This window comes from Struthio camelus, chromosome 14 (genome assembly GCF_040807025.1).
Source record: "Struthio camelus isolate bStrCam1 chromosome 14, bStrCam1.hap1, whole genome shotgun sequence".
Classification (NCBI taxonomy): Eukaryota; Metazoa; Chordata; class Aves; order Struthioniformes; family Struthionidae; genus Struthio; species Struthio camelus.
Genome location: NC_090955.1, coordinates 814,642 through 825,516, shown reverse-complemented (window position 1 = coordinate 825,516; position 10,875 = coordinate 814,642). Strand labels below are relative to the sequence as shown.

The 10,875-nt window shown below is 52.7% G+C and overlaps 2 protein-coding genes and 1 non-coding gene across 5 annotated transcripts; all 3 read right to left on the bottom strand.

The window, feature by feature from the left end:
- Positions 1-312: 312 nt before the first annotated feature.
- Positions 313-2,479, bottom strand: RPL32 (ribosomal protein L32). Of its 2 annotated transcripts, none has more exons than XM_068907346.1 (4): positions 2,339-2,479; positions 1,656-1,756; positions 1,223-1,404; positions 313-488 (listed from the first exon to the last, which is right to left on the bottom strand). In XM_068907346.1, exons 2-4 carry the CDS (start codon positions 1,749-1,751, stop codon positions 359-361), a joined length of 408 nt encoding a protein of 135 aa, XP_068763447.1. In that variant the 5' UTR covers positions 1,752-1,756; positions 2,339-2,479; the 3' UTR covers positions 313-358. The 2 variants fall into 2 exon arrangements, with proteins under 2 accessions (XP_068763447.1, XP_009679428.1); XM_009681133.2 differs by lacking the exon at positions 2,339-2,479 and adding an exon at positions 2,000-2,181.
- Positions 1,823-1,961, bottom strand: LOC138061022 (small nucleolar RNA SNORA7). Its single transcript, XR_011134607.1, has one exon. It is a non-coding gene; the product is annotated as a small nucleolar RNA SNORA7 (small nucleolar RNA).
- An 882-nt stretch (positions 2,480-3,361) lies between the features above and the next one.
- EFCAB12 (EF-hand calcium binding domain 12) lies at positions 3,362-10,692 on the bottom strand. 2 transcript variants are annotated; one of them, XM_009681134.2, is made up of 8 exons: positions 10,605-10,692; positions 9,436-10,033; positions 8,983-9,177; positions 8,130-8,283; positions 7,201-7,427; positions 6,132-6,345; positions 4,949-5,105; positions 3,362-3,742 (listed from the first exon to the last, which is right to left on the bottom strand). In XM_009681134.2, exons 2-8 carry the CDS (start codon positions 9,940-9,942, stop codon positions 3,478-3,480), a joined length of 1,719 nt encoding a protein of 572 aa, XP_009679429.2. In that variant the 5' UTR covers positions 9,943-10,033; positions 10,605-10,692; the 3' UTR covers positions 3,362-3,477. The 2 variants fall into 2 exon arrangements, with proteins under 2 accessions (XP_009679429.2, XP_068763440.1); XM_068907339.1 differs by lacking the exon at positions 10,605-10,692 and having other exon boundaries at positions 9,436-10,321.
- Between the last annotated feature and the right edge of the window lie 183 nt (positions 10,693-10,875).

Genomic DNA, 10,875 nt, shown 5'->3' with positions numbered 1-10,875 from the left:
ACTTGCCTTAGGCTTTACTAAGCCTTCGGTCCCTGAAGTAGACTAATCACCCTGGGATATAGCCCTAGTCCCGCTTTCTTAAGGGTTTTTGGCAGCATGTCTAAAAGGAAACAAGCACCTGAATCAGAGCAAAAGATACTGAATGAAGTGCACTGCTTTAAGTCTAATGTTAGGCAGTCAGGCACAAAACAGAGGTTGCAACTGGATTTCCACACTGCTGCCTGCAGAGCTCTTCAGGAGAGCTGCTGCCCTGGTTGCAAACAGGTGCAAAAGCAGTCTTTGCCTTTGGCGATTCAAAACAATTCACTACAGTTTGTTTTTACTCTTTATTAAATACATCTCAGCTGTAGAAGCCAGTTTATTCGTTTTCTTCACTGCGCAATCTGGCATTTGGATTGGTGATCTTGATTGCAAGCTGAGCTGCTCTCTCCACAATTATCTTCCGGTTCTTAGAAGACACGTTGTGGGCAATCTCTGCGCAGTATGACCTATTGGAAATAGATCATGGGTGTCAAGCTTACCTCAAACCAGTGTTCTGGCAGCAGAGTAGACAAGTCATCCAGGAGGTGCCCTGTTGTCAGGGGTCAGAAGCAGCAGAATATGCAAGTTCTGCTGCACCCAAAAAGATGACCACATGCTTCATATTCCCATACCCGACTCAGCTCTACCACTCTGTTCATTTTCTTGCAAACGAAGAGACAGAAGAGAGAGTTTTTAATGGGGTGCCCCCCCCCAAATCATTGCTCCTACCCCTTTCCTTTGAAAGAATGAAGTGCTACAAGCAGATTGCTGTAAGTAGATCTAGACCTACGTGTTAACAGATATGAAACAACAGTTCTGACCATTGTTTTAGCAAGATGGAGGTATAATGCTGTTACCACTGGTTTTAACATATTAACATAGCATGTTAGCCAAAACGTCCAAGCCTGCCAGCCCCTGGGAAGTCACCTGTACGCAACTGCACTGCCGCAGAAGATAACCCCCTGCAGCACAGAAGCATGAAGGAAACCAACAAGACCTTCCTGTTCTTCGGGGCAAACGCTTCCCTGGTCTTCTGCCCACAGTTCTGCCCCCTCAAGGCTCCACACTGCCTTTTTTTGTCCCATTAAGACGGGAGCTGGCGCATCTAGCGGCGGCAGCACAGAGCCAAGGCAGACCGCGCGCCCACCAGCAACGGTCCCAAACAAGTAAGTGGAGTACTTAAAGAGGTCTGTGAACTTACTTGTTACTCATCATAAGCACCTCAAGTTCTTTGACGTTGTGGACCAGAAACTTCCTGAAGCCTGTGGGCAGCATGTGCTTCGTCTTCTTATTGCTCCCATAGCCAATGTTTGGCATCAAGATCTGACCCTTGAACCTCCTGCGAACCCTGTTGTCGATACCTCTTGGTTTACGCCAGTTGCGCTGCAGAAACACAGGAAGTACTTAATACCCAGTTCTGAAAACAAAGCAGTCTGAAAGCGCCTGCACTGAGGAAACTGCTCCCGTCAAAACCAGATCCCTCCCAAAGGATCCATCCCACCATGCTGTTGTAACATGGTCCGTTATTGCAAATGCTTGATCTTTATGCGCTAATGCATCACATAAATCCTAAGAGCAACCATGTTTCATTTTCCCAGAATTCATTTTCTGGTTAATTTCAAAGCACTTTCTACCTTGATCTTGACATAGCGATCAGACTGATGGCGGATAAACTTCTTGGTCCTCTTCTTGACGATTTTAGGTTTCACCAGAGGTCTGAGGGCAGGCATGGTGCCTAAGAAAAACAGCGCAAGCGTGAGGAAAGAAATACAACACAGCGGTGGTCTGTTATCGCAGTCATACCTGTAGCAGACTATCTTCCACTCACTAGCCACTTTTAAAGCCAGCAAGGGAATGGGTATTCCTCTGCAGTGTCTTTCCCTCCCGCTTCCGAAGCTGGAAGAGCACTGCAAGCTCTCCAGATGCGATCCTGGGAGGTCGCGCCTCGCTCGGCCACGTCCAACATCGCTGCCCTTACCCGCGGTACTCGCAAGCCGTCACCTTCCCGCCGGAACAGCTGAGGAGCCCTCGCGAGCCGGAACAACCGGAGAGCCGAGCACGGGGCACGGGGCACGGGGCTGGCAGCAGCCAGGGGCCCCGCCGCAATCCCGCGGCCTCCCGCGTCGCTGCCCCCCCCGGTCCCGATCAGCGCTCCTCGGGCCGCCGCCGGCCCCGCAGCCCGCCCCGCCCCGGCCCCTCCGAGCCCCCGCCGCCGCCGCCGCCAGGAAACCGCCGGGCCCTGCGGCCCGGTGCCGCGGAGGGCGCGGGGCGCCGCCCGGCCGCCGGGGGCCGCCGATGGCCGCGGATGGCGACTCACCGGGTCCGCGATGGCGCCGTCCGCTCCGGGGCCGCCGAGAGAGGGCGGCGCCGCGCCGCGCCAGGGATTGTGGGACCGCGGCGGGCGGGGGCGGGCCGCGCGGGGCACTGTGGGCCGGCGGCGGGCTCGGCGGGAGCGGCCCGGCGCGGCCGGGGCCCCCGGGAGCGCGGCGCCTCCCCCCCCCCGCCCAGCCGGCCGGCGCCGGAGCCCCGGGGCCCACGGGGCGCTGCCAGCACCCGCCCGGCGACGTCGGCCCAGGCGGGCCCGCGAGGCCGCGGCGGCGCCGGGACCTTCCCCCGGACACGGGGACATTGGAGTCACGGGGACCCTGGGGACACGGGGACCTACCCCTGGGGACACAAGAACACTGGGGACACGGGGCCTCCCTGCGGACACTGGGCATTGGGGACATGGGACCCTGCCAGGGACACGGGGACCTCCCTTGGGGACACAGGACCTTCCCCTGGGGCACAGGCCCCCCAGGGAACAGGGGACTTCCCCCTGGGCACACAGGGACCTTGGGGACACCGGACCTCCCCAGGGACATGGGGACCTCCCCTTAGGGAGGCAGGGACTTTTCCTTGACGTGCCTTTGGGTCAACCTAAATTTTGCTTTGTTGCCTGAATCAGCTTGACTTTCTCTCCTGGCACTGAAATAGAGGGTTAGTGATGTGGCAACTGCCTCCACCCAGGCCAGGGACGCAGACGGAGCTGGGCCATGCAGCTGGCACGGGTCACTGCACTGCTGGTACCCGGCGTCCCTGGAGACCCACCAGCGCTGGGCAGGCCAGACCTCGGGGAACTGGCGCCCCGAGGGAAGGGTAGGAACCGGCAGCTGGATGTCACGCAGGCTGGCCTCTGCCACCTGCTCCCCCCCACCTTAACTACCTCCCTTACACTTGTGCCCAGGAAGCAGGAACTCTTTACCCTTCACAAAATGGCCCCTTGTTACTGGATGAGCAGAACAGCTCCCAGGTGAGAAGTGTGTTTTCATGCTGCTCCAGCTCCCCTAACTTTAACCTGAGTATATACTGTTTGATACCTTTATTTCCTCCATGAGCACGGCCCAGATCCATTGAGATAGTCGACTGAGAGATCACAAACCTGTGCTCGCAGCTCATGCTGCTGTGCAAACAGCCTCAGATGAAATAGGTCTTTCTGAATGCAGTATCTCCGTAGGTCAAGTATCCTTGCTCGCTGAGAAGCCAGCTGCGGTCAGGGTTGTAGATGCCGCGATAGACGGGCTTGGTTGAGTGAACGTAGCTGAACAGGGCGTGCGCCCTGCCGGGCTCCGTTGCAGGTAGATAAAGGCATATCTTGTCCAGAAGGTGACCTGGCCAGAAGTTATTGTCGTTTGACTTGCTTAGGTGGGCAAACTTTTGCATTTTTTTCCTTTGGAGCTGCCTGGAGAGAAAAAAAAAAAAAAGATAGAATAGTAATATGTTTTACAGAGATTAAATTCTGGGTAGTTTCACTGCTCCTTTTAGTAATGGCAAAAGTGAGACTGACAGGAACCAGCTACCAGGGCTTCCAGGCTCCAGGAAGCTCTGCCAGGCCTATGCCCTTTTCTGATATTTCTGAGATTAGAGTTATGAATGCTTTTGTTTGAACAGATTGAGATGCTGATCCCAGGTATTTTCTCAACAGCATATTCAACCTGCCTACCTTTCACAAGTCAAGACAAACTGGGCTGACAAATGACCTTTTAGAGGGAATGGCAATTCAGCTTTCCTTGTGTTAGACCCAAATATTTACTGCATGATCGGGTGTATCTGTTGTACGTTATTATTATACGTTATTTACATTAGAAATGCCATCTGGCGAAACTATCTTAAGAGCTGTTACACTGCCCATCACCATAGCACCTCTATGCTCTTTAACACTCTTTTTTTTAAAATACTCTCTAAATCCTCTTTAACTGAGATAAAGACAGAAGATTATGCCCCACTTTGCTATGCTTTTCCTCTCTGAAAGCTTCTCCACCGATCCAAACAGTTTGGATTGTTCAGATTTTGGAGAGAGAAAATTCTTTGCCGTTTGGCAGCCCTGGTTGGGTAGGGGGAAAATTGGACCACGCTGTTTTCCTCTGAGAACCTATTCTTGTAGCCCTGTAGCCATTAGGTTTAACAATTGAAATCCAGTGTTTTCAGTATAACAAGAGCAAAGCAGCTGCAACTGTAAAGCCACTCAGGATCAGAGAGTAAAGGTTGATTCTTTGGGATTATCTTTCTTTCATAATACATATTCTTTGAGTGGATTTCAGACAGTGTTGGGTCACTCTGAGGAAGACCTTCTTAGGAAAGAAGTTTTGTCACCTCTGTAGCTCTCTGCAGGTTCGCAGTACAGAACTAGAGCCAACTAGTCTTTAATGCTCCTGCCAGGCATCACTGGCGCCACCGCAACCCAATGGCTTTGCTAAAATACAGAAGCGTCCGTGTAGCTGAGGAGAGAATCTTCCCCTTTGTTGACACTGGCCGCTCCCTTGCAACATCCTAGTATTTCACTCCAACGTGTTGGTACCACCTCAGATGCAGTGGGGAACAAGCGCAGAGGAGTGATACACAACAGGGCAGCAGGAGGGGACTGATCTTAAACTCTGTGTAAACAAACCTGTTTTGCATTTCTCTGGCCTGCTTTCTGGATGCTGTTCTTGATCTGGATGCACTCAAAGGTGACGTGTGGGCTGTGGTGTAGGACGCTCCGGGCTGCCTGATTTTCCGTATGTCTTCTCCCTCTTTTATGATCTTGTCTCCCGGGTACAGCAGAGCTGTTGGCAAAGCGCACAATGAAAAGAGAACAGTCACGGCTTGCCCCACACAGCAAGAGTGTAAGGGCAGCAGATGCTGAATATGTTTACCCAAGAAAACTTAAATTCTCCAGCTGCCCCAGGTCTGTACCCCTGCTGTCCCTACCCAAATGGTCCAGGTCATCTCCGTTTCAGTCTGTGATTCTGTCCGGGAGGGGATACAGCCACGATGGGAAGGGGGAAGGTGTCAGGGCACTGAGGGCACCAGCAGGCCCTGCACAGCCTCACCCGAGCGCCCCCCACGCCCTGCCAGGGCCCCAGACCCTGTTTAAGCTCAGCCCGGGGCTGCAGTCCTGGCCGAGCTGCACTGTAGGCGTGCCAGTCTCCCGCCCTGCCACAGCCCTGCCTGTGCCTGGCCAGGTCATGGACCCCGCTGATCCTCACCCGCAGGCTGACTGCCCAGCCTGAAATTGGACCCTGCCTTGTCACCATGAATTTGCTGGACGATCTGGACTCCTGGTTGAACCTGGCTGCCAGCTTGGGCGCTGTGGGGCTGGGCCCTGGCCGGCGAGGCCCCTGCCCTGCTGGCTGTGGTATCGTGTTCAGCTCCTGGCTCCCTGTCCCTTCAGGAACAGCTGCCCGTGCTGCACCCCAGCAGGAGGGGAGAAAGGTGTCCCAACCTCATGGCAGGACAAGCTTTGAGGGTGACTGCCTCCTCAGCAGCTGGGGCTGCTCTGCGCGCCACACTGGGATGTGGGATTTACCGGTGAGATAGCAGGAGAAGATGAACTAACAGAGACAGAGTCCTCTGCCTCTGCCCCATCCTCCGGGAAGCCCAGTGGCAGCCTAGCTCCCAAAACCCAGGCCCTCCCCTGGGCCTGCTGACTGTATTCTTGATCGTAACCAGCAGCATCCCATCGCCCTCCTCGGGCTGCAGACATGCCTCACCAGCAGCCCCCATACATGAGTCATGTTTCTGGGCTCAGGAAGAGATGCAAGTCTGCCAGATGTAGTGCATTCACATCAAGGTGTTGGTCTCTGCTTTACCTTTTTGCAGCACCGGTTTGGTGAGACAAACGTTATAGTCTTTGCACAGCTTGAGGCTCTTCAGATAGGTCACAAAGCAACTCCTGCGATACTGGTCAACCAGTTCTCCCATGTCACCCTCTAGAGTCGATGGCAAGCAATGCTCGTCAACGGACTTATCCCCAGATCTGACCAGCCGACATTTTTCTTTCCATTCTATCGGGGTGTCTTTGCTCTGCAAGTAAAGAACTGCTTCTGATCAGCATTACTGGGCAAGTGTGTTTGTGCCGTAGTGGATCAGAGAGACATTCCCTTCAGAGGAGCTACAGGCAAGGATTCATATCAAAATGGCATGCAAACGGGACTCTGCAGCCTGCAGTGGGACCAGGCACCTTCTGTGGGTGCAGCTCCCTTCCAGAGCTGGCTCCTCAGAGAGAGACTCCCTAGAGTATCTGTTAGAAGAGCAGCACACTGAACAGAGGTGCCTCAGATGAATAAAATCTTGCAGTCATCTTCTATTTTCTGACTGTGTCCAGGAGCCACAGGCTCTGGCAAGCTAGCTGCCAGTGAGCGTGGGGCAGCATGCTGGCATCCAGGCAAGAGGAGGTTGCCTTGGATTCTGCCAGAGCTCGTCCAACCCTAGATGCTCCAAGTGAAATATTTTGGGGTGAATGAATCATTTTTATATGTCCATTTGACCATCTTACACTGATGCTGATGCTAAACAGAAGAAAGTGCCCATCAGCATCTTGAGGGACAAATCATGGTCTGGTGGACAGGTAGACTAGACAATCAGAAAAAGACCTTCCATCACCATACATAAAAATTGCATCATCTGCAAAACGTCTTTTTCTTGCCATTTACCCATAAAAAGTATTTATCTCACCAAAGCGTACAGAAGCCAAAGCAATTGTTTCAGAGGGTTTGTAGTACCTCCGCTGCAAGGCACTGCGTTGCCAAGGGACTGTTAAAAAGTTAATATTCACAGTAAACCCCATGCTCTTTTCTTTACTGCTGTACTGTCCTCTAACGCACGCCGCACTTGCCAATGTACGCAGGTGCACCTGTTCCCTTGTCACATATACGGTACCTTCTTCCATCGCCTCCTGTCTCTGAATTGCTTTCCAATCTCTTCCATGTCATCGTAGCTTAGATATCTGCGTTCTGGCTCAGCGTTGATCGGGGGAACTTCTAGCAGTATTAACTGTGTTTCAGGCTTGGTAGGAGCGAGAGGCTTCACTTCTTTGGCTTTGCCCCCAGCAGAAGTCGGGCAACTGGCAGTTTTGTTAGTGGCTTTTTGGCACTGAGCTTGTACACCTATGATAAATTAAAAAACAAACAAAAAGTCCAGAGAAACTGTGCTACAAAGTAGTACAGAGAAACGTCTGGACTGATCAACATTCAGGACAAAGGGGTTTTGCCTTTCATGCAAGCTGGAACTCCCCACAGACTCAAATCTTTGAATGAAAACATCCTTTGGCTTTTGATCCAGACATGAATATTACAGACTACCTCTAGTTTACAGTTTCCTGAGGTATTTTGTTTGCTTACAACGTATGTTTAATCTGCAAAACAGTGAGTACAACACAAGGGCAGCAAAATGCCTCTTATCTCATAGATGTGAAAACTGCAGCTTAAGATGACACAGGTACTGCGACAAGCCTTCAGGTCTGGGGTAGGTTTTAAAAAACGAGCTCTTCTGAATCTGTGTTTTCCAGCTGCCACCAACAGCTGGAGAAAGGTCAATTTTTGATCAACTGGATGATCAACACTAGCTAACAAAATCCTGTACAGAATGTTAAACGTCAGGCTTCAGATTTTAAGCCAAACCCAAAAGATTAGATAATCTTTCTCCTGCAGTTGGGCTGACTGCAGTATTGACAGGATTCCTCAGCTTTTCCCCAGAGAAACCTCCTCCTGGCCACTCTGCTACAGGGCAATGATCTAGAGGAATCATATCCTGCATCCACTTTGGTAAGCATATAGAGGTGTTTTCCCAGCACAGTGTTTTCCTCTCACCTGTTTTGGTCCCTCTGCATTGCCCTTGCATCATTTCCAGCCACCGATTTTGACATTCAATCAGATCGTCATTGCTTATAAAATTCCCTCGTTTTGAGGAAGTCAGGAAGATGATCACATCCTCCAAATCCTTGTCACTTATGGGAATTTTGGTCTGGTGATTGAAAACAGAATGACACTGTGATCATTAAAAGTCCGAGGCTTGCCACAGAGCCAGGAGGGATGAGCTTTGCTGTTATTCCAGCTGTGCTTGCAGGTAGGCAGGGCACAAGGACGACCTGGTGAGGTTTACTTGGGTCTATCCAGCTTATTAACGTTACTGGGCCTTTGCTGCCTTCTGCAGAGCTCTCAGCTGTTAACATGCCAAAGTTCCCAGCCCTCTGGGTTTTGAGAAGACCTTCAGGGGTGGACTATCATATAAGATTACAGCTGAACCACTAAATCCTGATAGACCTCACAGCTTTGCATTGCTGTGCCCCTGGGAAGCAAGGCTCCATGTGAGCGGTGCTGTACAAACGTGTGCTGAAAGGCAGTCCGATGGGAAATATTTGAGCCTGGAGGGGGCAAGCTCTGTGCAAAGTGTCAACACTGGGACGTCTGATGCCAGCTCAGGGTGCATGGCAGGATCCAGACAGCTGCACAGCTGAGCAGTGACTCTCCTTAGACCTGGAGGCAGTGGGTTTCCCTCCCTCCTGCGACTCGCTCTAGGTTACATCCACCTTCTCCACACCCTTCCTTGCCCTGAGAAAATACCCCTTGCTGAAGCTCTGCTCCACTGAAACCACTCTGGGTTTTCATGCAGGAAAATAAGACAGAGTTGCAGCCATTCATTACTTTTCTGTTCCCTACATACCTCCTTGATGACTTTAATGAAGTCTTCTCTCATGATTTTCCCCCGGTCCATACTAGCCTTCTTGAATAAGTCCACCATCTTGAAATTGTGTTTGTGCAGGAGGCTGTGCAGCACGACAAGAGCCTGGGGGTACGGCGCACGAATAAGGGGAGCGGTACGCCTGCGCCGGAGCTGGCTGCTCTCCGGTGGCGAGCACTGAAAAAGATTGGAAAATAACCCTGACATCACTGTTATCCAGAATTACTGTGCCAGTAGCTGTGACACCAGCTGGGTAAAGCAGCGTAACTCTGATTTGACACCAGCTGATATTTTCCGTCCAGTTTCACGACCAGTGAACGTGCTGCAGTGCCTCATGCACCGGTCAGGTCTGAGTGACACTGGGGCGGTGGCAGGGCCCCACGCAAGGGCAGCGCTGCAATAACCTCAGGGCAGAATAGTGCAACATATACTGACCTCTGGGCTGTGGGTCAGAGCTAACTTGCTTTTAGCCTTTCTGTCTTCTGCTCTGCATGCCTTTATCCTTTCCCAGACTCTTTCTTCTTGATCGCTGTGGGAAGGTTTTTGTATCAGCCATCTTTCCACATCCACAAAGCTTTCCAGCTGAGATCGGAATTGCTTCCTTTCCGTAATCCAAGCCTCCACCTTTTTCAGATCATCTTCTGTATCGGAGGTGATCTTTGGAGACCAGAGGCTATCTTCTCCCTCCTGGGGCAGCCGTGAGACAGCTGACTGACAGAAATCCGGGGCTGGAGGTGGCTGGGAAAAGGGAAAAGCTGGTCCTGCCATAGGGGGAGCAAAAATAATGCGACGTCTAGATTTGGGTGGCCCAAACCTACTTGCTTTCAACTTAAAGAAAAGATGTGGATACATATTTCTCAGCCGGTATTGTTTGAAACAGTGTCCCAAGACCAGTTCTGGCTTGACCTCAGTCAAATCGTCAATTAAATCCTTGCTGGTCATGCTGGTACTTTAAGTGACAACAGATGCACTTATTACAAAATCTAGCGTCAAGCTCAGCTGGATCGATTTCTCTGCAGGTCTGACTTTGATCCTAGACAAGAGAAAAGAAAGTATATTAAAATTTCCTAAGATCTTTCTGAGCTAAAATTAAACAATCCACAAAGCAATAAAAAGGAGCTTAGCGCAATCTGCTGCCTTCTTGCACCACGAAGGGGGAACCCCACACAGAGGGGACACCCTCGCAAGGAGGACACCCGCGCAGGGGGCTCCCCACACCAGCCCCACGCCCCCGCCTCGCCTCGCCTCGCCGTTCCCGCCCGTTCCCCGGCCCACAAGGGAACGGGGGGGCGGGGCGGGGCGGGGCGCGTCCAACGGCCCCCTCACGGCCCCGGCGCCTGCGCGCGGCCGCGTTGCCGCGGGCGCCATGGCAACGCGGCGCTGATTGGCCGGGGGCTGCAGGCGCGGGGCAGCGGGAGCGCGTTCCCGCCCGCCGGCTGCCTCCGTGCTGCCTGGCGGCCGGACGGCACGGCACGGGACGGCACGGCACGGGACGGTGGGCGCGCTTCCAGAAACGCTGCCCCTGCGACGCGGCGGAGCTCCGGAGAGGCGACTGCCGCAGCAGGCAGCCCTGAAAGAAGACAGGAGCCGTCGTTCTGACTCACCGCAGGCTAACGCAGGGCCTGCTCGCGCGTTTTTATTTCAGGGGAGCCGTCCAGGCACGAGTCCCTCAGAGGGAACCGACCATCGGTCACCTTTCACAACGGAAGACAGAGCAATAAGTTGTGTGTGATAAAGCACGTTGTTTTTAACCAAACAATTACAAAATAACCGCTGAGACTTCTTTCTTGGCTAGGAAGTGGGACGTTCCTTGTCGTCCATTATAACTCTCAAGATCCAGGGTTAAGCCTGCGCAGCTTTAAAAGAACAGACGCT

Bases quoted from the DNA above. Each gene is read 5' to 3' on its own strand.
- EFCAB12 (XM_009681134.2), bottom strand. From the start codon at position 9,942: ATGACCAGCAAGGATTTAATTGACGATTTGACTGAGGTCAAGCCAGAA. The intron at 9,178-9,435 runs GTCAGTATATGT...AATCTTTTTCAG, and splicing joins CTCTGACCCACAGCCCAGAG to TGCTCGCCACCGGAGAGCAG. The intron at 7,428-8,129 runs GTGAGAGGAAAA...AATTTATCATAG, and splicing joins ATGCAGAGGGACCAAAACAG to GTGTACAAGCTCAGTGCCAA.
- RPL32 (XM_068907346.1), bottom strand. From the start codon at position 1,751: ATGCCTGCCCTCAGACCTCTGGTGAAACCTAAAATCGTCAAGAAGAGG. The intron at 1,405-1,655 runs GTAGAAAGTGCT...GTGTTTCTGCAG, and splicing joins ATCGCTATGTCAAGATCAAG to CGCAACTGGCGTAAACCAAG. The intron at 489-1,222 runs GTAAGTTCACAG...TATTTCCAATAG, and splicing joins GTGCTTATGATGAGTAACAA to GTCATACTGCGCAGAGATTG.